Source organism: Tenrec ecaudatus, chromosome 8 (assembly GCF_050624435.1).
Source record: "Tenrec ecaudatus isolate mTenEca1 chromosome 8, mTenEca1.hap1, whole genome shotgun sequence".
NCBI lineage: Eukaryota > Metazoa > Chordata > Mammalia > Afrosoricida > Tenrecidae > Tenrec > Tenrec ecaudatus.
In genome coordinates this window covers 162,010,695-162,038,006 of record NC_134537.1, presented here as the reverse complement: position 1 = coordinate 162,038,006, position 27,312 = coordinate 162,010,695, and the positions used below count along the sequence as shown (strand labels likewise).

Genomic DNA, 27,312 nt, shown 5'->3' with positions numbered 1-27,312 from the left:
AGGCATTCAATCATTCTATCACACCAACATTCTCAGATCTGGCTTGGCTAGACCAAAGCCATGAATGGATCCTTATCCTACCGCACAACGAGTCTGGCATTTGTGAATGATGCTCTCTGCTTTGGGGTTACAATACTGAGAACAGAAGAGGGCAAATGCAAACTTTAGAATCCATAACAACAGCTATGAAGCACTGCAACTTGTCTACTGTCAAAATATACGAGCTGATTCCGAGTCCCTGAGACCCAGCGCGTGCTTGCTGAGGCTTTAAGTCTTTATGAGAGCAGTCTCCAGAAAAGGCAAATGCTGCCAATAATATGGACCAACTGTATGGCACTTTCTGGGAATAAATTCAAGAAATCAATAAAAATGTTATTTAAATTATTTCAATAAAAATTATTTAAAACAAGTTAATAAATTCAAATAATACAACATCAAACTGTAAAAAATATGTGAAAAGTAAGTTTACTAACAAATCATATACTGATGTGAATGGAAACCTGACAGTAGTCATAGGGGAGAAGTAAGCATAAGTTTTTTTAATGAGAAGGTTGAATGTTACCTATTGTTCATGTTTGAACACTGTAACTGGAAGGTATACAATGTAACATCTGAGGCAACTAAGAATCACCAGGAAGAAACATTCAGAAGAAGAAAGTTAGCAAAAAGACCATCTTAAGAAATCAGCCATACGTAAACAAAAAGAGAAAAATCAGAATTAAAAAAACAAGATATGAAACACTCAAAACGCAGATAGCAAATTGAGTGAGGCTGATATTCTGTTTTCAGTAATCACGGTAAATGTCCGTGGTCTAAATGTCCCCGGCAAAAGGCAGGGCCTGGCAGAATGGATGAAAACAGCCATTCACCCTTTTGTAATGTTGTAAGGGCTGGAAATTAAGGGAAAATATTCTCTGCAGAGGTGGTCATACTGGTATCAGGTAAGGAGGCCTTCCAATAAAAAACTACTGTAAGAAATAAAAACATTACATAATGAAAGGGTCAATCCCGCAAGGAGACAACAATCATAAGTATATACGGGGCTCCAAAACTTTCACAGAACGTTTCCATTATCTTTTCATTCCATTTCCACAAACTTTCTGAAGCCCTACCAGCATCAAAGCACAGGAAACAAAGTACTGACGAATAAAAAAGGCAGACAACTCCACGATTGTAGCGCCTTCAGCACATCACTTTCAATACAGACAAACACAAAAAATGAAAGATGACTGAAAACTTACATCCAAATGTCAATTAGACCTAACAGACACACAAAAGGATTTCAAAGAAGTTCGTGGAAAAATGTCATCATATTTTATTATTTCTTCCCCACCATAATGGGCTTATATGTCATATAGCAATTCTCATCATGGGGGCATTAAACCAGTTACTCAATATAAAGGCTTTTTTGGTTGGCTTTTTTAAACAATGAATCTCTTCTGCATGGCAACATTAAATACTAAGTTTTTTAAACATTAAATTATTTCTCCATTTCAGTATTTGAAACTGTCAAGAGTTTTCGAAACTCCCCGCTCCCCAAAGAAATGAAGGTTTCAACGTTGATGGACTAGATTTGCATGGAAGTCCCCTAGTAACTCTGGATATAACCAGCAACGAGCCGGGGGGAGGCCCTGTGCTTCGCGGGGCACAGTCCTTACGACCACACGGGGGCTTCGAGGGCTCTGGACAAGTGAGACACCCAAGGCCGGTCCAGTGCCCAGGTCTCTCACCTCCTTTCCAGTAAGCACACACAAACGCCATCCTGGGCTTCTCCAGCGCATTCTGAGGTGAGCAGAGGAGCACTCTGCCTGCTGCCCATTTACATCATCATTTTCTTCCCAGCTTGAGGAAGACGCAAGGACCGTCTTCAGCACCTGCTTCTCAGGGAACGTTCACACCTCAGAGGTCAGTTTTAGCAACTTCAATAGTGCAAGTCAGGTTTGACGCAGGGAGGAGGCCCTTCAAAGTCACGGCTGCCTGCACCCGCCCCCTCCCCCTAAGCAAGCCCAGACACCTGTAATGTTGAGACCCACACCTAAGGAGAGCAACTGCAGGTCCTGCTTCCTCCATGGGCAGCACCAGCAGTGGGACCAGGGCCCACAGCAAGTAAGTGGAAACTGAAGACACAGTGCTGGAATTTTGAGAGTTGATGCTTCCACAGAAAAGGGGGGCTGGGGGGGGGGTAGTGGTGTGTGTGTGTGTGTGTGTGTGTGTATGTGTGAGATTTTAAATACTCTGTTCTTAGAGCTCTGGATGCAGAAGCTAAGAGAAGGAGGGAGGGAGGAAGGGAGGGAGGGAGGGAGGGAGGGAGAGAGGGAGAGAGTTTCTGTCTGATTTTAAATACTCTGTTCCTACAGCTCTGGATGCAGAAGCTAAGAGAAGGAGGGAGGGAAGGAGGGAGGGAGGGAAGGAGGGAGGGAGGGGGGAGAGAGAGAGAAAGAGAGAGAGAGATTCTGACTTCAAATACTTTGTTCCTACAGCTCTGCATGCAGAAGCTAAGAGGACACCCCTTCCAGGAAGCACCCATTACAGGAATCAAACTTTCCATGTTTGAATTCCATTTTCCCCTAAAATTTCTGAGGCTCCCTCATCTATAGAACACTCCACCCAACATCAGAAAAATATCCTTCTCCAGAGCACAGGAACCGTTTTCCAGACCACATCATATGCTAGGGCCCCGAACAAGCCTCAGCACATTTAAAAAGACCGAGACCCACACAGCGCCTTCTCTATCATAATGGTCCAAGTCTAGCAACCAGTGGGAAAAAAAACACACATAGAAACAAAGTGACATGCTACTCAGAAACTACGGAGGACGGTTCAGGCCCAGGCAGTGTGCAGTGTTCGGTTTTATGGCTCACAGGGTGGCTACAGTTGGAACCAACTAGACAGCAACTCAGGACAACACGACAACAATCATAGGTACACACCCTGGGGCACTAGCGCAGGTCAAATATCCCTCTTTATGTCTCATCTGCATGGACTCTAGCCCTAAGTGTACTTTCCAAATGCAGGATATAATTTTAAATGAAACCAAATAGTAAATGTCAAAATATTTAATTAAAGTATCATTAGGCTCCTAGCTGATAATGTACACAATTGTTTGAAAGTGTTACATTTATCACAATATGTCAACATTCTCTCTAACTGTAGAAAGAACCAGCGTACTTTAGTTCTTATTTGAAAATTTTGGTTATTTTTTTTCTCACAGGAAAAATGTTTGAAAATAAAATAGCTACTTGCTAGGATTCAAAGTTGGATTCAGAAATTTTGCATATAATTTCACAATGTGCATAAATTTTTACATTTCTAGGAATAAAACAAATAGAAAGCAGAACGTCACACTTTAGTTAACTGAAACATTTTATTCTTCTGAATCAACTAGCTTTCTAATCAAATATTGAATATTTTCCTGAAGTTTACATACCCATGTCATGAAGCACACCTAAAACGTAATGAGATATTTTCAGGTGTTTGGAAATTAGGAACATTTCCCACAGAAACATTAAACACACTGGGTTTGGGGCTGAGTGCGTTGGGGACCTGGATTCCCTCGGGTATCTACATAGTTGCAGACACATTAATTATGAAAAACTAACATAAGATTAAGTTACATTTCTAAGGACAATCAAACTTGAAAACTATCCCTGGATTAGCCTCTGAAGCTATATTTGAATTAAGCATGGAATGAAGCAACAAACAAAAGAGTACCTGATCTCTGAGAGGGAAGATGAACATTCAGAAAACAAAACAATGTCTAGAGAACTCCTGTTACCAAGAGACACCTGGTTACTTAAGAATTTATGCACGGATCTAGGAGGAGGCTTTAAAACAGTTATGGAAAACTGGGATTTGAAGAGAATGGGATTCTTTGGGGGGAGGAGGGGGAGAGGTTGGCGGGAAGGCAATATACAGTCTGCTACGTAAACCTTCACCTAATTCACAATGAAAGTGAAATTAAAACACGACAATTATGTAAATGATAATAATGTTAAGGGCAGGAATCTGAGCACTATAGGTGGCCCTGATATTGGTATGCACATGCACACTTGGTAGTATTTTGTTGTCAATAATTTATAAAAAGCTAATATAGTGAAATGTCCAGGAGGGAAAAAAAAAACTTTTCCATGAACATCTGAAATCTGAAGCTTCCCTTGTACAGCAGAAAAGAAATAGTATAAATCAGGAAATGCATTGAGTTTATAAAGATCGCAAGTATTACAGAAAGAAGGTGTCAGACAGAAGTAAGGACAATGTAATTAATGTGCTAAAAGAACATTAAGGTGTCTTCAATCTCCCCATAGCCCCAAGGAGGGGAGGAAAGTTTTCACATGGATGTATGGTATGTTATTAAAAATCACCATCCCTCCAGACCGCTTGATTTTGGCACAAACTATGCATTAAACACTCACTTCCATGACTAGAAGCGCCTCCGAAGAGCATGTATGCCAACGTCAGGTCTGTGACTGCGATAGCATCTCATGGCAATGGCAGCCGTTCTGCCCCGGGCTCTCCTGCTTTGAAGGAGCAGCACACAGGCAGGTTCCAAGTAAGGACAAGCGGTGCTGCTATAAAACAGCACTCAGCAGGGCAAGGAGGAAGGTCAGGAAGGAACAGTCAAGTACAAGTCTCAGCATAATGCTTAGCTTAGCAAGAAAAACTCATGTTCTCACTGGGCTCACATGCATCGCCACCTGGGAGCGGTCTCTGTCACAATCTGAGCTGCAAAGTTGAAACTAAGTAGCTAAGATTTGTTAAAAAATAATAATTAGATCCTACCTAATCCATTCTGCTCATCCCTCAGAATAAACCTTTCCTAAATGCCAACTCTAAGTCTACCATTCCCCGACTTCAAGTCTTACATGCCCACACCTGGCTCACAAGATCTTCCGCCATCTGGCTCCCTGGAGCCTTGCACCTTGGCCCTCCAGACTTCTCTCTGAAGCTAACCATGACAGCACTTCTTCCTGACACTCCCACCGCCTGCCTCTCATCCTGCCCCTCATGCCGCTCTAGTGGAATTCGCATCAAGTAGAATTATTTTTTAGGTCTCGTCTCACAAGTGCCTTTCCCTGGGAAGATTGTCAGTGGCTACCCGCCATGCCGTCAAGCCTCGGCCCCACTGGAGTCAATGTCTCCCTCCTAGGACCCTTTCAAAGCACCCGGCCTGGCTTCCCCTCCAGCACTCACTACCTCAAGCGGACATGGCCTGACTTCTCCTTCCAGTCCCTCAACATAAACTCGCCGAGGAAAAAGAAGTACCCTGGTACACCGCTAAGGAGCATAGTGGTGTGTTTGAACCAGCCGGCTGCTCTGTGGCAGAAAGACAGGGTTGTCTGTTCCCGTAAAGAGTCACCATCTCACAAAAAATCAAATCACTGTGAATGAGGGTGAGTACAGATTGGGGACCCAAGACCCATATGTAGGCAACTAGACATCCCCTTACAGAAGGGCCTCGGGGAGGAGATGAGCCAGTCAGGGTGTGATGTAGCAAGGATGAAACACACAACTTTCCTCTAGTTCCTAAATGCTTCCCCACCCCCCACACTATCATGATCCCAATTCTACCTTACAAATCTGGCTGGACCAGAAGATGTAAACTGATACAGACAGGAACTAGAAACACGGGGAATCTAGGACAGATGAACCCCTTAGGACCAGTGGTGAGAGTGGCGATACCAGGAGGGTGGAGGTAAGGTGGGGTAGGAAGGGGGAACCAATTACAAGGATCTACATATATCCCTCTCCCTGGGGGACGGACAACAGAAAAGTGGGTGAAGACAGACGCCAGACAGTGTAAAACATGACAAAATAATAATAATTTATAAATTTTCAAGGGTTCATGAGGGAGGGGAGAGCTGGAAGGGAAGGGAAAATGAGGAGCTGCTACCAAGGGCTCAAGTAGAAAGCAAATGTTTTGAGAATGAGGATGGCAACAAATGTACAAATGTGCTTGAAACAATGGATGGATGTATGGATTGTGGTAAGAGTTGTACAAGCTCCCAATAAAATTAAAAATAAAAAAGATCCACCATCTCTGAAACCCAAAGGGACTAGGTAACGGTGCACACAAAACTTATACAATCAATATTAATTATTAAACAAATGAACACAGAGAAAGATAAACTGACATGAACACAGAAGCCATTCTCTGTGAGATTCAGGGAAAAACAGGGACATCTGACAACTTAGGAAAACCGAAAAGCTTGCTGTCACTTAACCACCAAAGAAAATACCTCAGGAATGCTTGCCACAATGTATCATATCAATATCCTAAAACCACTAAGTCAAAAGCAACTGAAACCCTATTTTGAAAATAGGAAGAAGCTTCAAAGAATTCGTGGAAAATTCGATTACCTGTCAATTCTACTTTCTCATGCACGCTTGGCAGCCCTGTCTTACAGGCACAGATCGCTCTGCTGCTCGGTGCCTTCAAGCTGCTCTGACCCGCAGCCTGGGCAGCAGAACAAAGGCTGCCCAATCCCGCACCCTGGGGGGGTTGGCCCCAGGGTCAATCCATCTCATGGGTCAGGTCTTTTTTCCACTGCCCATGCAGGATGGCCTTTCCCAGGACACCTCCCAGTAGCATATTCAAGTATGTGAGACGAAGTCTCGCCATCGCCGCTTCTCGGGAGTATTCTGGTTGTACGCATCCCGAGACGGATTTGCTTGTCCTTCCGGCAGTCCGTGGCACTTCCAGGATTCTTTGTCAGAAACGTAATTCAAACGCACCTATTCTTTAGTCTCCCTTCTCCGTTGCTCAGCTTTCGCATGCGTATAAAGCGACTGAAATGACCATGCCCGAGCCAGGCGCAGCTTCGTCCTCACCATGGCATCTTGGCTTGTGAACACTTTACAGGTCTTTTGCAACAGTTCTGTCCAATGCAATATGCCCTTGTGTTCTGACTGCTGCTTCTGTGAGCATTCATTGCAAACTACTTCACATAGAACTATCGTCATGTGAAGCATTTTCCTACTGGAGGATCGTAGTCACCTGGGGAAAGAGCGTCCACTTCTCTACTGCTCTGAGCTGCAGACTCCTTGCCTTGAGACCCGGTTACCCAAGAAACAAGCTTACTTGTGCTTACATGCTAATCCGTGCTGAACAACTGCACGTGGGTTTCAAAGGCGTGGTGAAACAGATGTGAAATTGTTTGTTACAGAAGAATAAATAAGCACACGAGAGCCTGTGATTACTGGGTCCTCTGGCCATCAGGATTATGAATGTGGGCAAAGGCTTGGGAGCTAGAGGAAGGTGCTAGAGGGTTGAAGAGAGACAGATGCCAGACATACCTAGAAGAATCTTTGTATGTGGTTAAAAAAAAAAAGTTAAATTGTTTCCTACAGATTAGTAAGTAAGCACAAGTAAGCCCATGCTTACTTTGTTTATTGGCTTACTTTGGCTCCAATCTCATGCCCCCCTCAAAAATATAACTTAGCTAAGGGAGATATTTACTGAATTATAAAGTAACCTAATGTCAATTTTGAACTAAGTGCTTTCGCTGATTACCAAGCTAGACTCACTGCCATCAAGTCAATTCCAACGAGTGACACTACCACATGGGGTCCCGAGGCTGTAAGCCTTTACGGAGTCAGAGTCTCACGCTTCTCGAGTGGGTTGGAACTGCCAGCCTTGGGCAGGGACTAAAGAACCAGGAGTTCCAACATGGGTAAGGAACCAAGGAACCCGGAGACGGCGCTTTCCTGCGTTTCTTCCCTATTGTAAGTGGAAGGGCAGCTTCTGGCCCAAACAAGAGGCACATTCTACACAGAAAAAAATAAAAAGGCATACAACATCTATGTGATCACTTATCAGTCAACCTGAAATGCTTTTTTATATGTAACTAATTTTTCAAAGAAATGGTAAACAACCACGCGAGAGGAATCTAAAAATAGCATGAGCTTTCCATCGATTCAGCAAACCTGTGATCCATAAAATTCGGAAGATTCTGACATTCTTAGAAACAAAACAAAGCCAGTTTGAAGAATGAAGACGGCTTTCTAATGCCTAGCTCCCCGTGCTACTGTGGTCCCCCATGGAAGTCGTGCTTATTTACCAATCTTGAGCATTAGCTTATTGGTTCCCGGAAGGGAACCCTCTGTTTAGCACAGTCTTATGCAGACCCAAAGCCCCTCAACCATTCAATTGAGAAACAAAGCATCTTTGCCGGTCCTACCGTACTCTCGACTCTTATGTGGACTACTTACCGGAATATAATAGATGCCCATCTTGGGGGTTTCATTGGCAGTAAGAAGCATTCCTACAAATAAACACAAGGAAAAAAATAAACACCTGAGGACATCGGGTGCCCTTTTCTGTTTGCGCCACAAGTGAAACGGCCTCCTCATGCAGTGCAGAGTGAAAGAGGTTAAGCCGGACATCCAGTCTCGCCAGTTCTTGGCTCTCGGAGCTAGGGGACCTGCAGCAAACCACCAAGCCGTCAGGAAGGCCGACTGCATTATCCGTAGCACCTCCCTTACTTCAGGGTGCACGAGGTAAGTAAGGGCGTCTCGGAGCCCCGACAGCTGGCCAGCTCCTGTAAGGCTGGAGCGTTTTAAGTTTGGGCACATGGGCACCGTGTGGTTCTGGCGCCTGAGAGCCCACAAGTCTTTAGTTGCTTATTCATGGGTACTAAGGAAGTTAAGAAAGGCTTCATTCTCTTCATCAGAAATCAAAGACCCATGGATAGCAGAAGAGCTCCCCATCAGTTAGGGATAACTTTCATTTCATAGTCAGCAACAACGCCAACAGCATCTCACTGGCCTGAAGCCAGTGTCAAGCGCAACCAAAGCCCTTCTGAGAAGAGTGATTTCATAGAGCACCACCATAAATACGAAGACTTTCTGTTAACTGAGAATGACAGAGGTCAAGGAGAGTCCACGTCTCTAAAATTCAACTTCACACTTGCATTGAAAACAAAGTGACATAAGCAAAATGCTGTATAGTGACATCAGAAAAGATCTAGATGAAACCCAAAAGTCTTTTATATAATAAAATAACTCACTCAGTTAAAACTCACTGCCATCCAGCCAAACCCAACTCTTAGCAACCTGCGGCCATACATTGTTATGCCTGCAGAGCCCATCCTTCCCCGAAAGCTGCCCCTGGGTCTAACTGCTGGCCTTGCAGTTAGCAGCCTGCACACAACCCCCTGCGCTGCCAGGGCTCATGAGGAAACCGAAAAAGAACGGAAACAACTGGGGAAAAAGGGGGGGGGAATGGGAGGTGGGGGGACTTGGTATTGTTGGGATCAGCGTAATTCACACTGAATTAAGGGATCATTTTCTGGTATTACACAAAGGTCTTCCATATCACCTGAATAATAGTAACAACCTACAAGTCTATTACTCTTTGATCCTGAACTATCTGGAAGCCTGGGTAGCACTGTCAAGTACCAACGGGACTGCTAACCACGGATCAGCAGTTCAAACCCACCAGCTGGCTCTATGGGAGAAAGATGAGGCGATGTGTGCCCATAAAGACGTGTGGCCGCAGAAACCCAACTGCTGTTGGTTGTTGTCAGTCAGAAGTGGCAGTGAGTTTAAATAATTTCATGCCAAGGGATTCCCGTGTCGGTTTTCTCTTTTCTCTGCCACATTTGTAGCTTACCCGAGTCTTTAAAAAAGCTGAGGCAGCAATATGCAACCTCCAAGACATGGCCTGTTGCAGGCAGGTGCATTTCAAATTGCCCTGAGAGCAGCAAACACTGGGTGGGCCTTCATGACCTCCCGGGTGCTTTCAGAAGCACTCACATGGTGAACATGCCAGGACTCTTCATTCAGAAACGGCAGCCACTCAACGGCAGTACGTTTGACTTTGGAGCCATAGCCTTTGCTACTCCCACCGAGCGACCACTGCTTTCCTGATGGGGTTTGGATCAGAAGGTGGGAAAGATACTGATGGGAATCTAGGATTCATCTGTAATTGTTCCCAGGAGTAATAGTGATTGCCGTCCTGCTGGTTTTAAAACCAGTCATCTCACAATGGGAGGAGAAAACAACGGGACCGACAGTTCCGCGGGGACACGGGAGAGGGGGAGGTAGGGGGAAAGGTAGTAGTGTTAATAAACCCAGGGGCAAGGGAAGAGTAAGCGATCCAAATTGGTGGTGAGGAGGGTGTGGGAGGCCTGGTTGGGCATGATCAAGAGTAATCTAACTAAAAGGAATTCCTGAAACCCTGGTGGGGACTGAGCATGATCGTGGGACAGGAGGGAAGTCAAAGGAAATAGAGCAAAGAGCTGGGAGGCAAAGGGCATTTATAGAGGTCTACATAAAGACATGTATATAAAGGGCATTTATAGAGGTCTAGATAAAGACATGTATAGAGGTTTAGATAAAGACATGTACATATGCAAATATGTTTACATAGGTGAATGGGGAAATAGACCTATATTTATATTTATAGGTTTAGTATATATTTATAGACTTAGTATTTATTTATAGGTTTAGTATTAAGGTAGCAGAAGGACATTGGGCCTCACTCAATGCAAGAATACTTCCTTCTATTAAATTGGCATTCTATGAGGCTCACCTTCCCGACACAACTGCTGAAGACAAAGAGGATGAACAAACAAATGTGAAGAAAGCTGATGGTGCCCGGCTACCAAAAGATACAGTGTCTGAGGTCTTAAAGGCTTGAAGGTAAACAAGCAGCCATCTAGCTCAAAAGCAACAAAGCCCACATGGAAGACGCACACCAGCCTGTGTGATCATGAGGTGTCAAAGGGATCAGGTATCAGGCATCATCAGAACCAAAAAAATCTTACCATAGTGAATGAGGAGGGGAGTGCAGAGTGGAGATCCAAAGCCCATTTGTAGGCCACTGGACATCCCCTTACAGAAGGGTGTTGGGGAGGAGATGAGCCAGTCATGGTGCGATGTAGCAAGGATGAAAAATACAACTTTCCTCTAGTTCCTAAATGCTTCCTCTCCCCTCCTCCCCCCACTGTCATGATCTAAATCCTACCTTGCAAGTCTGGCTAGACCAGAGGATGTACACTGGTACAGGTGGGAACTGGAAACATAGGGAATCCAGGGCGGATGATCCCCTCAGGACCAGTGGTGTGAGTGGCGACACTGGGAGGGCATAGGGACGGTGAGTTAGAAAGGGGGAACCGATTACAAGGATCTACATGTGACCTCCTCCCTGGGGGACAGACAACAGAAAAGTGGGTGAAAGGAGATGTGGGACAGAGCAAGATATGACAAAATAACAATTTATAAACTATCAAGGGAGGGGAAAATATGAGGATCTGATTCCAGGGGCTTCAGTGGAGAGCAAAAGTTTTGAGAATGATGAGGGCAACGAATGTACAAATGTGCTTTACACAACTGTCTTCCACTTTGTCACGGAACTGCTATCCAAGAGTGATGTCCTTTTCGAAGGACTGACAACACGTCCAAAGTACACATTCTGTCATGTCAGCACATTTTCTGGTCCAGAAACAACATGTTCCCTGAGGTCACGATGGACAGAGCAATCTCTATTGCCTGTACCTTGCCCTAACTCTTCACTAACAGCAACACAGCTAAATCTGTCCAGATACCTTTGGACTTAACCACAGGAAATGTTTTGAGGAGAGAAGCCACATATTTTAATCAAAAAAGGTCCTCACAGGGCATCTCCTAAACCCATCTTTACTGGCTCATCCAAATGATGCACAGCTACCCCTATGAAGGCAGTCACAGAAAAGCCCCTCGTCTGACTAGCGCACATGAAAGCGTGCAGTACGGACCCTGCTAGATGGCTTTCTACAGTCCAATGTTCCCTGAAGAAACAAGCTGAACTCTCACTAAAGCTGGGAGGATCATCATCAAAACCAATCCAACTTATCAATGATGCATGGGCAATCTCCCCAGAAGAAACAGAAAAGCCAGCCACTGAGAAGTGGCCTATTCGCTGTCCAGAAGTGAAGGTGATCACAGACAAGTAAAGAGAGCAAATATATGCGGGGAGTGGAGAGCCAGGCACTGCAGACTGACGGTAAGAACACAGCCTCCAAAGTACAGTTTGCTCAGAGTCACTGCACAGTTAGGAAAATGCAGGAGCTGACAGCCTTCTCCTCGGACAGACTCTAGAGCCCTGGTGGCGTAGGGGTTAGGCGTTAGGCCGCTAACCACAAAGGCAGAAGTTCGAAAACACTAGCCAGAAGACCGACCAAGCTTTCTACTCCCAAGAGTGACAGTCTAGGGAACCCACAGGGCAGTTCCATCCTGTCCCATAGGGTCGCCACGGGTCGGCATCGACTTCATGGCGGTGAGTTAAAAAAGCTCACCTAATGTCACTGGGGATCTGAAGCGCCACTAGCAACTGAAGTAAAAATATTTCTTGCACAATGAAAAAGGAAACGGTTAAATTTAGGGTCAAAATGAACAAGTTATAGCAACATTGTGGTAGTACATAATTCCGTGTCAACTTGAAATGAAGGGGGGGAGTCTAGCCTGTCAATCAGGTCACATCTGGATGACCTCATTTGGAGGTGCCACTGAGATAAATGGCACTCTGGAAGCAGGCCACTCTTTCCCTGCTTCATCTTCCTGTTGGTGAACCACTTGGAGATCTTCTGGGAACCTGCCAGGACCCTGGAGATGTAGCCATTGCCATTGGAACCAACGGGACTTTGTACCCACTGGCATGCGATCTCCTTCATTCTGCATCATCGCATGTGGCTGCGTGAGTCTGCAGAGGGTCTTAGGGACTTGAGTTGGACCGTGCTGGGAGGTTTCCCTGATATGTAAAGCTTCTTGATACAAAGCTCTTTCTTATACATTATGAGTGGCACTGGGTTTGTTTATCAACCTGAAAACCAAGAGACAGTGATGTGCACAGTCGAAGTACCATTTGAAATTAGTGAACGTAGGCTAAAAGAATGAATACAGAGAAAGGAATGTGATCACAGTACTCGTGAAGAGACAGTGCGAATGCAGACGGTTTATTCTTTAGAGGTGCTTAACCGTTCCTACGCTAACAAGGAAAGTGCAATTTTAAGAGGAGGAAAAGACCATTTGTCACATGTGTGCCAGTGCTGTCTCTTCAAACCTGTGAAGGAGCGCGGATCAGCACGGGGCTGGCCTGATGCAGAGAGCTCAACGGTGCCCATCGGTCGCGTTCACAGTGTGGCCCCGCGGCCGTTCTCTCAGCTGCCAGCAGTCACAACTACCAAACTCACTGTCAGCCAGTCGGTTCCAACTCACAGCGATCCCCAGGTCAGAGCCTCTGAGCCTGCACCTCTTTCGGGAGTATAAGCGGTTAAAAGGAAGCTTGCACAGTGATTTGGTACTGCAGTGATATCCAAAGGTGCGATCAATTTTTAGTATTATTTTTATGGTCACAACATTAACATGCCCCCCCGCAAAACCCATTAATAGGCAATGGACTGGAAAGTTAAAACAATTGCCAGAGGCGTGTGAGAAGCACTGCACTGAAGTGGCTGTCGCTGACCACTGTCTTTCCAGCTTACAACGTAGATTCTGACCCTTCTGCCGTCAAGCCGAGCTGAAGGCCACAGGCGCTGCTGCACGGCTTAGAATCAGGAAGAGCGTCATACTCAGTCAGTCTGCTTGCAAGAAGGCGGGCTATATGGAAAGAAGGCAGCATCTGAATTCAATTATTAACGACTGTCAATATGCAGATGCCGCTGCCTTGCTTGCTAAAAGAAAGACTTGAAGTGCTCACGGATGGAAATCAGACTCCAGCCTCCATTACAAAGAAGCCCAAACTCCTCCCCATTAAACCAATAGACAACATCATGAACAACGCAGAAAAGATTGAGCTTTCTGGGATTTCATTTCATGTGGACCCACAATCAATGCTCAGGACAGCAGCAGTCGGTCAGGAAACCAAGCAGCGTATTGCACTGGGTCAATCTGCCGCACAAGCCCGGTGGGTCGAAAGTGTTGAAAGTGTGGAGGACTCAGTGTGCCTCACCCGAGTCTTTTGCGTTACTCGCTAGCCATGCGCGAGTCAGACCGTGATAAGGAAGACGGCGGCGGAGAGCTGAAGCGCTGTTAAGAACCACGGACTGCTAGAGAACAGCGCATCCGTCCCGAAAGAAGCAGAGCCCTAAGAGCTTTTCAGAAGCGGCGACGGCAAGACTTGGTCTCGTGTGCTTGGTGGACATGCTCACTGAGACCAGTGTCTGAGGACACCGTGTTTGCCAAAGGCGAAGGGCAGCAAGAGAGGAAGGCTGTCGAGAGGGGGCCTGACACAGTGGCTGCACCGCCGGGCTCGGACACACCCTCACCGTGAGGATGGCGCAGGACCGGCTGCGTGTTGTTCTATGTACAGGCGCTAAGAGTCAGAAGCTACACACACCAAAGACACGATCCCGTTCATTTTGTTTGCTTGCTCCCATGTATTACAAGGTCAATGACAGAGAAGAAAAGACTATTTCACACTGACCCGCTGTGTATTACGATTAACTGCTAGCCATAAGAGCAGCAATTCAGACCCATCAGCTGCTCTGAGGGAAAAGATGAAGCTGTTTGTTCCAGTAACGGTTTACATTCTCAGAGTTCCTATGAAGGCCACTGAGTACCAAAGCTGACAGCATGGGAGTGAGTCTGGGGATTTTTCCGGGTGTTTACACTGAACGGCAGGCAGTCTCCAATAGCCCTATAAGGCAGACATGGGAACACGTTATCGTGCCTAATGGTGAAAGCTGAATTTCCGAATCCAAAGCCCACTTCCGTTTTTTCACTATCAGTGAACGGAAACTGCCAACTCTAACTCCACAGGTCTGAGCTGAGGCTTAAATTCAGGTTTGCTTAACAAGCTCTGACATGAATCCGATGCCCACCAAAGTATTAGGAAGACCCACACGGTCTCTTTATCCATCATTCTTCCCAGGGAGCAGCTGCTCCGTGCACATAGGCTGAACGAGGCCCGCCCGACGAAGTCAGAATCTTCTTTCTCAATAATCGGAGCAGTCTTGGTATTAGAATGACATTGCAAAACAATAATGCTTAGTCTTCAATTACTCTGAAGTGAGTAAGCAAGATGATAAAGAAAAACGTTTTAGATTTTCTCAAACATGATTAATCTTGATGATTAAGCAAAAAAAAAATGAACAAAGCATGAAAGGGAAAAGGTGTGGTACAAGGAGGGCAAGGCAGCCAAGCCACGCACTCTGTTCAGGTGAAGTGCCCCGTGTGCTGGGCTGTGCTGGCTTTCTGAAGAGAAACATCCCTAGCCAGTCCGTCACCTTGTACACGGATTGTTCTCTTACAGGCTCCATGGCCGTATCAGCCATTCAGTCCTCTTTTCAAAACATCAGTGTTGAAAGTTTTATTTTCCAGAAAATCGTGTTTTATAAGGAAGAGATCTGGTTGCCATCATCTTAACAACTTGAGCTAAGGCCGCATTAGGGTGTGGCCGGAGGTGCTGAGATCTCACAGGAAGCACATGTGATTCCTTACTTTTCTTGCACTAAATTTCTAACCTAAAGCAAGTCAAGCTTTAGACTCTGGTTAAGCAAACTACTAGGGCTGGAGGAGGATGCCAGTAACATGACGAGAAGGAGCAACGCAAATCTAGAGTGAGGGCCAGGCCTCTGTCTTCGGAAAGTTGATGCCCGGGAGAAGGGAGGAAAAGAGACTGGAATATTTATTGCTCTGAATCAAACAAAATAAAAAGATGAAAGAACTAAATGTAATATATTACTTTGATTACAATCTGTTTCTAAAAAAGAACCTTTAAAAATGCACTTTAGGGGCAAATGAAAAAAAGGTTTAATAGACTGGATGTATGATAATGTTACTGGCAAACTATTGCTAATATTCTTAGGTGTGATAATGGTACCCATCCATCATGTGAGTTCTGCCTCACGGCAACCCCGTGAATGTCTGAGTAGAACTATCCTCTGTACTATTCCCGATGATGCCAGTTCTGTACAAATGGAGCACCTAGCTCTTCTCCCAACGCTCCATTGGGCGGACTGGAACCTCCAACCTTCTGGCTAGCAGCTGAATGTGTTAATCATGTGTACTAGCCAAGACTCCACAAAGACTGTACAGAGGAAAGTCTATTCTTGTGGGGTAAGTGCTGGATTAGATAAGAGCTGAGATGCTACTATAACTGCAGTTCACGTTCAAGTGCTTCTACTCACACCGGGTCCTCAAACTCTCTGGAGTCACCTTGATATATATAAAAGGCAAATACGGCTAAGTACTGGCACATGTCGCCCCAGGGTAGAGGATAAGATCTACCCAAGCTACTTTTTCAACTTTCCAATAGGTTTGAACATTTTCTTAATAAAATTCTGGGGATTATAAAGTTAACATACAAAAATCAGTTAGGTTTCTATATATTAATGGACAAGCTGGCAAAGAAATTAGGAAATCAATTATATTTACAATAGCACTTAAGTGAATAAAATATCTAGGAATAAATTTACAGAGAAGTCAAAGACATGCTTAGAAGATTAAAACATTGCTGACAGAAGTTAAGGAAGACTAAGTGGGTAAAGGGAGACATCGGACAGGGCAAGATATGACAAAATAATAATTTGTAAATTATCAAGGGTACATGAGGGAAGGGGAGCAGGGAGGGAGGGGAAAAATGAGGAGCTGATGGCAGGGGCTTAAATGGAGAGCAAATGTTTTGAGAATGATGAGGGCAATGAAAGTACAAATGTGCTTTACACAATTGATATATGTATGGATTGTGATAAGAGTTGTATGAGCCCCTAATAAAATAAGTTGAGGACCTAGTAACTGGAAATATATGATGTTCATGGATTGGGAAGACTTAACACTGTGAGGCTGTAAATACCACCGAAGGCAATCTTCAATTGAAATGGAAATTTGATAGGCATTGCAAGGTGTTTGAAACAGCCAAGGTAATTTTAAGGAACAACATTTCTCATTTTCAAAACACACTATAAAGCCGAAGTCACCAAAAGAGCATGGCAGCAGTGCACGGATGGGCACAGAACTGAGGGTTCAGAAATAAAGCTATGGCTCACTGACTGCACGAAAGTGCCCACTCCATTCAGTAGAGGAAGGATAGTCTCCTCCACAGACGGTCTTGTGGCAAACGGACAGACAAACTGGAGCCCTACCTCACACCACATGAGAGAAGTAACACAAAATGAATCAACGACCTAAAAATAAGAACTAAAACTTTTAGAAGAAAACAAATGAACAAAGCTTTAAGGCATTGCTTTGATCTGATTCTTAGATCCAGCGGGGTAATTTGGATTAATATCAAAATTAGACACTTGGTGGCCAGAAGGACTTATCAAGAAAGTGAGAAAAGACTCTAAAGAAGGGAGAAAGTATCTGGTAACCATATAGGTAATAATGCATTAATATATAGAATATATGAAATGCTCCTAAGACTCAACCAAAAAGGTTACGTAAACTACTCTACCACACACATACCAACTCCATTAACTTGTCTAAATGTACAGTGACCTGCTGATTCTGTGCCCCTATTTTCTACTAATGCTGGACTGTTCATCAGTACAGGGCTTGCTGCACATGAATTATCTGGGAAGCCTGTTTAAAAATATGTTTCTGGGCCCTCCTCCTAATTACTTCAATCCGTACATCTGGTATTTTTCAAAAAGCTCGCTAGGTGATTTTGATGAGCTGCTAAGTCAGACACTGCCACATCACTGGCCCTGCACCTCTGAATATTTGAAATGTTCAAGAAAAAAATTACTTCTTTCTTTCCAAACTTGCTCTCTCATACTGCCTATTTCAGCTCATAGTCTCACTTTATTCCTAATCATTTTGGTTCAAAACCAATTCACCCTTTCGATGATGGCAGACTTTCCTTCCTAAAGCAGTCTGAGCAGAGAGCCCAAACAATGCAGGCCGTCGCAGAAGAGCTCACCTGGCGGGCTACCTCCACCTTTCGTTTCCACCTCACCTCTCCACTCCCAGTGACCAGAGCTCAGTCACGAAGCTCTCTCTCTGCCTTCTCGAACCAGCCCAGTCTCCCTTGTTTCAGCTCTTCCTCACACGCTTCTCTCCTGTGCTCCCTCCGTCCGTCCGTGCTTATCTCGGTCACCATGTGATGGAAACAAAAGCCTTTTCTGTAAGTGTGTCTAGTTGCTAGGATCCCAAAGCCCCCGAGTGACTTGCTCAAGTGGGTTTGGCCCCCGCGATGGGACTCCCCACGTCGCGCTTTTGGTGTTCCTTTATCACGGCGATGCCTGGCCATCTGCCCCTCTTCCCTGAGAATGGAAACAGTTCTTTTTTTCTCTTATAGTCCCAAATCTTCAAAGATTTTCCTCCAAGGCACCAATAAAACTCTGTCACGGGTTTTGCTGACCAGTGTCCAAGCAACAAAAAGGACAGCGCACGCAGGGGCGCTTACAGCCACTGCAGATAATTAGGCAGCTTTGCCAAATCCCTAGCCTCCATTTCCACACATGCTTGCCAATCACCTGAAAGCACCCAAAACACCCTACAGTAGCACTCGACCTGCCACCCACCTGTGCCCAGCTACAAGTCTCTACTAATGCCGAGGCTGCTGGGGTCTGAGTCATGAAGACTGCTATTTTCTGAATCACCGACAACCACTTCCTGCTCCTGATTGATCGTAGGAAGTACATACAATAAGTGACCGGTCTTAAAGCATAAAACGTGATTAAAATCCCATAAAGCACAGCCCGGAGTACTTACTGCATAACGCATACCTGAGTTGGGATAAAGGCAGACATCATTAATATCGTGTTCTGGTTCCAAGGAAGTAAAGATTTTTCCCTAAAGACAAAAAAAAGGGGAGGGGGATGATTGAAATAAAGGCCAATAGCTTTTGGCACTGTCACAGAGAAAACAGACCAAAGACATTACTCAATGGCTCCTGCTAGGTGAAAAAGAAGTTAAGCTACATAACTGAAACAACAGAATTTAAGTTTAGAAGGGTCTTGGAGAATCCACCTGATCCACAAATGAATTACTCTCAATTTAGAGATGGAGAATCTGAGACTAGGAGAAGTGACATGTCCAAAAATTAAGATTTATAAAAACACTTTCATAAAGTTGTATACAAGCTTTTTAAAAGAAAAGTCTTCATAATGTTAAGTTATACACTACTTAAAATGTACACACAGACAAGCAAGGCCTGGTGAACGCTGTCTGCCTGCACCCAAGGTTCCCAGGGAAATCTAGGAGTGAGCTAAGGGGTGTCACATAGCGCACACCACAAAATTCCTACTGACATGTGAGATGCCGTCACTACAACACTCAGTGTTTGCTTAAAAGGAGGGAGAGGAGAGACGCTGTGAAGTATAACATTACCAACCTAAAACATGAAAATGCACGTACTTGTGGTAGTAACAGTAAACATTATTTTAAAGTAAATTAGTTCGGAATGCCAGAGAGAGAGCAAGGAAAATTCTGCTCCAAGCTACAAAAGAATGCAAGAGATCTATTTTCTAAAGCAAGCCTTGGAAAACTTCCAACTCCAAAGCTCACAAACGCAAACAGCACAGGAGGTTCCTAGAAATCATTAGGGTATTTTTTCTAAGAATTTTGACAATCTGGAAGCACAGCCTCTTCTCCAGAACATTCAGAGGAACTGAGAGGCCAAACACACCTTGAGGCGAGCTCGGCGTCACTGTGACAGATGGAGGTGGAAAAGCTAGCTCACTAAAGTCACGACTTTTGAAGCTCACACAATGAAATAAAAGCACACCCACTCCTCGTGTAGCAACATCAGGTTCAGAAGACCAGGTTGCCAAGTAAAACCCAGTATTATACAGAAATGGAGGGTGACCACATCAGACGGGACCCACAAAGTGGATGGTGATTACATCATTAGGTAACTGCCAAGCTGACCTATAACGTCCATCACAGTAGTAGTACTTGTACTTTCTACTTTAGCATTCGCAAATGCTAAACGTACAATGCCAATATACAAAATAGTTCAATTTTTTACTCTTGTTGCACATGCACAATGAGATATTCGGTAAGGGAATGATTTTTGAAAGTCAGAGACTGTGACTAGTAATTAGTGTCACGGGTCTCCCTGCAGCACACGCAACTTCTGCGCCAAGTGGCCGCTCTCTGTTAGCTAACACTGACACTGGTGGATCTTCTACCTCCTAGGTCTCAGAAACATGGAACAGTGACAATGTTTCTGTACTAAGATGTTACTTTCTAATTAATTAAATGCAAAGCACTCTTAAGAGCAGCTGCTAAACTGAATTTTCCACATTTATCTTACAAAGTAACCATTCTCAAAATTCTCTCAAGATAATTGTTGCTACTGTAAGGTGGATTAGCGCAGCAATATAGGTTTACTGTTACTTTTTAAATGATGATTGGATTTGAGGCAACCCACCAAAGCCAAGCAGCCCACTACCATCTAGTCAATCCCAGCCAGAGTCCTGCCCAGGCAGGGCAGCACAGCGGGACTGCTTCCTTGGGCTTCTGAGGCTGTAAATCTTTATAGAAACACGCGGCCTCCTCTTTCTCCGCGGACTGCCCTGGTGGATTTGAACTGCTGACTTTTCAGTAGGCAGCCCAGCAATATACTCACACCACAAGCAGGCTTCTGGGATCCAAGTGAGAGAATATCAAATGTTCTTTATTTTTTTTAGTTGAGGTGTCATTTCATTAAAACTCGGCTGTCTGAACGGGAGAAAGGAAAGGCCTGAGCAGGTATGAGGGAACGTCAGTCGTCGTTCATAGAAACGGGCCTAGAATGGTGAGCAGCCCCAAGCTCCCGGGCCAGCTTAGGACAACAGCTCCTCAACAACCGAACACGTACGCACGTGCCCGTCTGAGAAAATCAGAGAACACAGACTAACAGAAAGAGGACAATCGGGACTACTTCGTCGGACGACAGCCTCTACCCTGAACTGACCTCCTACCAAATGTTCAAGAGGATACTGGAGGGGCGGGGCGGGGCGGGGCGAGATGAATTAGGATAATAGGCGAGTAGGAAAATAATTTCAACAAAAAGTACGTACTGAGTTCTTATTCCACATTTTTATAATTCGAGAGTCTGCAGACAAAATTAAATCTAATGAGTCCTGGAAATGAATGGACTTAATGGGCAGACCATACTGGTGATCCTTCACTAGTAATGGCTTATCTGATCGAAGATCATATAATAAAACCTAAAAAAGATAATAAAAAGAATTAGCCTCTGCTTAAACAAATTAAATCTTTTACATTAAAAGGAACCATTTTGAAAGGAGAACAATCACAATTTGTCTTATTACCTTTTTATAAAAACAGTGACATCCAAAGAAAGCTGTTTCGTACTTTAATTCAACATAGAAGAGGGGACTTGGAAGTTTTTTAATTCCACTTTTCCAGGAACGTTGTGAAGCCCCTCGTATAATAGGAGGGCCTACTATATGCCAGGCACGGTCAGAGGAACCAACAAAAACCACAATAAAAAGCATGAAGACGATGAAAAGAACAAGCCAAACGCCGTGCACTGAGTCAATCCGCCTCACAGGGACCTACGGGACCCTCTAGGAGTGCTCCTCCTGTTCCCGAGACTGCACGATCTTACGAGAGCGCACAGCCTCACCTGCCTCCTGCGGAACGGCTGGTAGGTTTGAACCACTGGCCCTGCGCTCAGCAGCTCAACACTTAAACCAATATGCCACCAGGGCTCCTTATAATGAAGATAGTCTTGGTATATTCAAGACAAATAAATGGCTTGTTCTAAGTTTTCTGCTTGCTGTCAAGAGTAGGGTTATTCCATTCTGTTAGGCTAGTAACCAGACGGAAAAATGACAGGAGCCTGTATGCGTGGACAGAGGGGTGGGTGGGTAGATAAATGGATGGGGGAATTTGCAATTTCCTTTTTAAAGATCATTTTATTGGGGCCTCTTACAGCTCTTATAAAAATCCATACATCAATGTATCAAGCATATTTGTATATATGCTAAACACCTATTGTATATACTCAAGTATAAGACAACCCAAATATCTGCCGAGGCACCTCATCTTACCACAAAACTGCATTAAAAAATGCACTGAAAAACCTGGCTTCTACTCGAGTATATACAGTACTTTCTAATTTAGCCCTTGGTATCAGCTCTTTTTTCCCTCCCTCCCCACCTCGTGAACCCTCGATAAATATAATCTAACATTATTTTCATATCTTATACTGACTGCTGTCTCCATTCCACCTGTTGTGACCTAAGAACTCTATTCCATGTGCTATAGAAAATGCTCCCACTCCCTGCCAAGAGCACTGAGGCTCCAGTTCTCGGGCTGCTCAGACCCACTACCCACGCTAGAATCAAACTTTCCCAAGGGGCCAGAAGAGCCGGACACACGGACCCGACCCCTCCCACTGGCCTAAACAGTAAAACCCCATGCACAGCTCTCCAGTTAGGGTATGTGTGGATGCTTTCCAGAACAACACAAGCGCATGTACCTGCCCTGTGGACGTCCCAACTGCCATGGTCAAGGCGCCATTGAATTTCAAAGCAGAGATGGTTGGTAAACTGTTTATCCTGAAAGGCAAAATATTCATGTTCCATGTACAGAAGGCCAAGCTCCTTCATTAAAGCAAGCTCATTATTAATCTTCAGTTCAAACGTAAGGGGTAAAATTACACTGAGCCTGCTGTTTAAAAGGTAATTGCCTTCAAATTTTCATAATCAAAATTTTAAAAAAGCTTAATATACAGTTTATCCTCTAAAATCTATATAGTATCTTCTTAAAATATATATAAGAAATATACTCAACTACAAAAAATAAGTTACTGGAAAAAGTGAAACCAGTTGAAAAGGAGCAGTGTGATAACAAAGTCAAGGTCACTGCCATCGTTGGTTTGACTCATAGCAGCCCTGTAGCACAGAGTAGAGCTGCCTTTTGGCTTCCGAGGCTGTCAATCTTTACAGGAGCAGAAAACCCCATCTTTCTCCCAGGGAGCGGCTGGAGGATTCGAATTGCCAAACTTGATGTCAGCAGCCCACGGCATAACCCACTACACCACTATAAGATATTTACAGAAATAGCTCCTTTGTGTATTATGTATTTAAGCAAAGACACTATTTTACATTGGGTATAGTATATTCATTTCCATTTTAAAGTCAGACATGACAAGTTTAACTTAAAGACTAGTCCCCAATTTGGGACTCAAAAACCCCTTAAGTACCTAAGTGAGAATGAATGATTAAGGCTGGGATTCCAAAATACACTGCTGATTCCCCAGTCAACAGCATCAGAGCCAAAAGCAATGATCTCTTGTGGAAAGAGGCTTGATGAAAACTAAAGAGGGACTAAAGAAGTTCTAATTTCAACCCTGGTCCAGGACTTCAAACCCAGGCTGCTTACTGTTAGCATTCTCAAGTCTCTTGTGCCACCTAGCGGCTCGGCTGGTAACCACACCAATTAATTCTATTTCCAAGATTCTTAACTTTTTCTGGTCAAGGATCCTTTACATAAAGTTTTTTTTTTTAAAAAAAGAACAAACTAAAGGTCTTCTCCCACAGAAATATGCAAACCACATAATAACTTTCCAATAACCAAGAGGGCTCACAGGTGCTTTGTAGCTACCTAGTAAGCACCCAGGCTCCCATATGACACTATGATAAACCTCTGATCAACTGAAATGAAAATATACTAATATAGTCAAAATGCTATGCATATTAAGAACCCAGCAAAAGGCATCTTTGAGCTGACTACAGCAAGAAACCCAAGGATCTGAATAAGCAAATGATAAATCTACATGAGCCTAGAAAATTGTTTTCTCAACACTATGTAATTCACAGCACCTTTTCTGGCTCGTTAGTTGGGGGACAGGTAGATTCTAGGTTCTGTCACTACATCTGACTAACTGGAAGCATAAGCTCCAGAGTAGATTTAGCTTAACAAAAATTTCAATGCAGCTAAAGAAATAAGGTGTTCTATGTCGTGCTTTAGAAAAGAATTTCACCTGGCTTACCTAACTTGGTGATTTTATATTTTTTCAATTTGGTTCTGCAAATTGGGTGAAGGTTCACAGACCAAATCAGCTTGCCATCTAACAATTCCACACATTTTGTGTGAAGTCACTGATTGCAGTCCCCACAACATAACATCACTTCCCTGCCTTTTTACAGAAAAGATTTTTAAATCAATCATAAAAATGCAATCCTCTTAAGGATTTTGTCCCTTAGCCACTCCCTGCATTATAAACATTTTAGTATACCAATACATTTGCTTCAAATAGAAGCTGGTGAGTAAAGTTTCATTATAGTGAACGTTTGGTTTGTACTCACTCTGAATCGGCTGTGACGCTGCTCAGGGCACAATCCAAGAGGCCAACTCTGCCCCGAGTTCTGGGGTCCCAGCACTCTACGCGACCCTAACAAATAAAAAGCAGTCATTTTAAATGAGAGCTGCAATTCAAAAGAAAAGGTTCAGACAACACAAACTTAATAGTCATTAACACTGATGATCACAGGGAGAATGAACATTTTGTTGTTTACCTGATACCCTGTTAAACCAAACCTGCTGCGATCAAATCATTTCAACTCAGTGGCTCTACATAGGGTTTCTGAGACTCCACATATTCTCTGGAGCAGAGTGGCGGGTGGATTCGAACCACAGACCTCGAAGTGAGTGACCAGTCCAACACTTGCCCGCTAGGGCTCCTCTACACTTCTGTGGTATTGCTTCAATGAGCTCAGTAACTTGATGTTTTTGAAAAAAACTGTAAGAAAAGCATTCTCAATGCAATGTGTGTTCCCTGATTATATCCTAGAATGAGACACTTATGAAGGACATTTTTTGGTATAACTAGGAAAATTAAAATGACAGTGATAGTAGATATAGGAAATTAGCTTATCACAGCGATTGTCTCAAGGATGACATTACGATCATATAGGGGAAAGTCCTTGTTCTGAGGAAATATATTCTGAAATACTTAGGGCTGAAACATCATACTGTTTCCAATTTATTTTCTAATTTAAAATACATTTAAATGTTTTCCAGAGAAAGCAAATCTGAAAAAGGAATGTAACACAAAACAAATAAAAAACAAACCCACTGCCACTGCTGAATACATTCTGAGCCAGGAAGACTCTCTAGGGGGCCTCGAGGCTGTAAATCTTTATGGGGACAGAGAGGCTCATCTTTCACTTACACAGCAGCTAGTGCATTTGAACTGCAGACCTCGAGGTTAGCAGTCAAATACTACCTGACAGAGCCACCTGGGATGCTTTTAAAAGAAATGCAAGTGATTACTAAACTATCTTTTCTACTTTTCTGAAAGAATGAATTTTTTAAAACTAGAAAAAAGTAAGTTGAAACAGATAAAAAGTGAATTGCAAACTATAGAACAAGGAAGCGACTATTTGTTAATACTTTAAGGTGGGGGTGGAGTGGGGGCATCACTTTTTAAAAATCATTTTATTGGGGGCTCGTACAATTCTTATCACAATCCATACACAATCCATTGTGTGAAGCACATTTGTACATTTGTTGCCTCATCACTCTCAAAGCATTTGCTTTCTATTAGAGCCCTTGGTATCAGCTCATTTCCTCCCCTCCCTCCTTGCTCCCCACTCCCTCATGAACCCTTGATAATTTATAATTATTACTTTGTCATATCTTACACTGTCCGATGTTTCCTTCACCCACTTCCCTGTTGTCCGTCCCTCAGGGAGGAGGTTATATGTTGCTATCTGTACCAGTGTACATCCTCTGGTCTAGCCAGATTTGTGAGGCACAATTGGGATCATGATAGTGGGGTGGGGGTGGGGAGGAAGCATTGAAGACCTAGAGGAAGACTGTATGTTTCATCACTGCTACTCTGCACCTAGACTGGCACTTTTAAAAGGTCTTTTGTAGCAGATGTGCCCAAAATTAATATGTCGTTTGACTTGACTACTGCGTCCACGGGCGTGGGTAAAATAAAATCCTCGACATCTTCACTGTTTTCTCCGTGTATCATAATGTGGCTTATCGGTCCAGTTGTGAAGATTTTTGTTTTCTTTGCATTGAGTTGTACTCCGTACTGAAGGCTGTGGCGTTTTGGATCAGTAACTTCATTTTCAACAAACAAAATCTACGTATTACATATGTCAATGAGTCTTCCCTAATGCTTACACCCCATTCTTCTTCATATAATCCAGCTTCTCTACTTGCTCAGCATAGCCACTGAGTTAGCGTGGGGTGAAAGGCTACACTCCTAGCACACGTCTTTCCTGAGCTTAAACTCTGCAGTCGCCCCTTGTTTTGTCTGAATGACTGCCTCTTGGTCTGTGTATAGGTTCCATGTGAGCGCCAAACCAGCTCACAGCGACCCTCTAGGACACAGAACTGCTCCTGTGGGTTTCCAGACTTAACTCTTTACGGGAGTTGAAAGCCCCAGCTTTCCGCCAAGGAGCGGCTGGCGGTTTTAAACTGCTGACCTTGCAGTCAACAGCCCAGCACGTAACCACCACGCCACCAGGGTTCCCACCTGATTCCTGTGCGTACAGATAGCTTAGAGCCCAAAGCAAACTCCCTGCCATTGAGTCCTTTTTGATTCATGGGAACCCTAGAGGACGGAGTAGAATTGCCCCTAGGGTTTTAGTGAGTGTAATTCTTTACAGGAGAGAGCCCTGTCTTTCTCCTGCAGAGCTGACTGGTGCTTTCAATGTGTGGACCTGTCACCAGTTAGATGATCTGACATTCCCATGCTTTGCAGTGCTATCCCTAATGTGTTATCATTCACATAGTCAGATGTCTTGGCAGTCAGTAAAATACAGGTAAGCATCTTTCTGGTATTCTCTGCTTCCAGTCAAGATCCATTTGATATCGCTCAACGATCTTCCTCCAGGCTTGAGTTTCTGGAAGTTCCCTGTCAAGGTTCTTTGCAACTGCTCTTCAATTACCTTCAGCAAGATTTTACTTGCACGTGATCCTAAAGGCGTTGCTGGATAACATCTGCATTCTACTGGGACAGGTTCTCTGGAACGGACACCAGCACGGCCTTCTTCTAGTTGACTGGCCAGAAAGTTGCTTTCCAGATTTCTTGGCGGGACAAGTGAGCCCTGCGAGAGGTACAACTCTTTGTTGGCATACTTCCATTGGTTTTGTCACTCCCTAAGTCGTGATTTTCACCAAGGTCTCCTGTGCCGCCTGGGCTTCCTCAGCCACCAGCTCCTGGCCATGTGCTCCCACTGACACGGGACATCACCAATTCACCTCGGTGCGGTGGCTAGGTGTTCCTCTGATCTTCCGATGCTTCCTACGTCTGTCAAGATTTTTCCATAGAATCCTTCAGGATCCTAACTCAAGGCCTGGATTTTTCCCGTGGTTCCTTCACCTTGAGATGCTGAGCGTGCTCTTCCCTTCCGGCTTCCTAACTCCGCGTCTGTGCGGTTTCCTCATCATGCGCTCCTTTGTCTTTCCAGT

At 44.2% G+C, this 27,312-nt stretch overlaps 1 protein-coding gene across 1 annotated transcript in view; it reads right to left on the bottom strand.

The window, feature by feature from the left end:
• Positions 1-27,312, bottom strand: part of NOL10 (nucleolar protein 10) — a 95,244-nt gene that overhangs the window by 49,479 nt on the left and 18,453 nt on the right. Inside the window, exons 9-13 of the mRNA XM_075557104.1 lie at positions 24,189-24,274; positions 22,358-22,436; positions 20,928-21,077; positions 18,648-18,714; positions 8,209-8,261 (exon numbers count right to left, since the gene is read on the bottom strand). Coding sequence (XP_075413219.1) covers positions 8,209-8,261; positions 18,648-18,714; positions 20,928-21,077; positions 22,358-22,436; positions 24,189-24,274 — 435 coding nt within the window. The remainder of the gene's footprint in view (positions 1-8,208; positions 8,262-18,647; positions 18,715-20,927; positions 21,078-22,357; positions 22,437-24,188; positions 24,275-27,312) is intronic.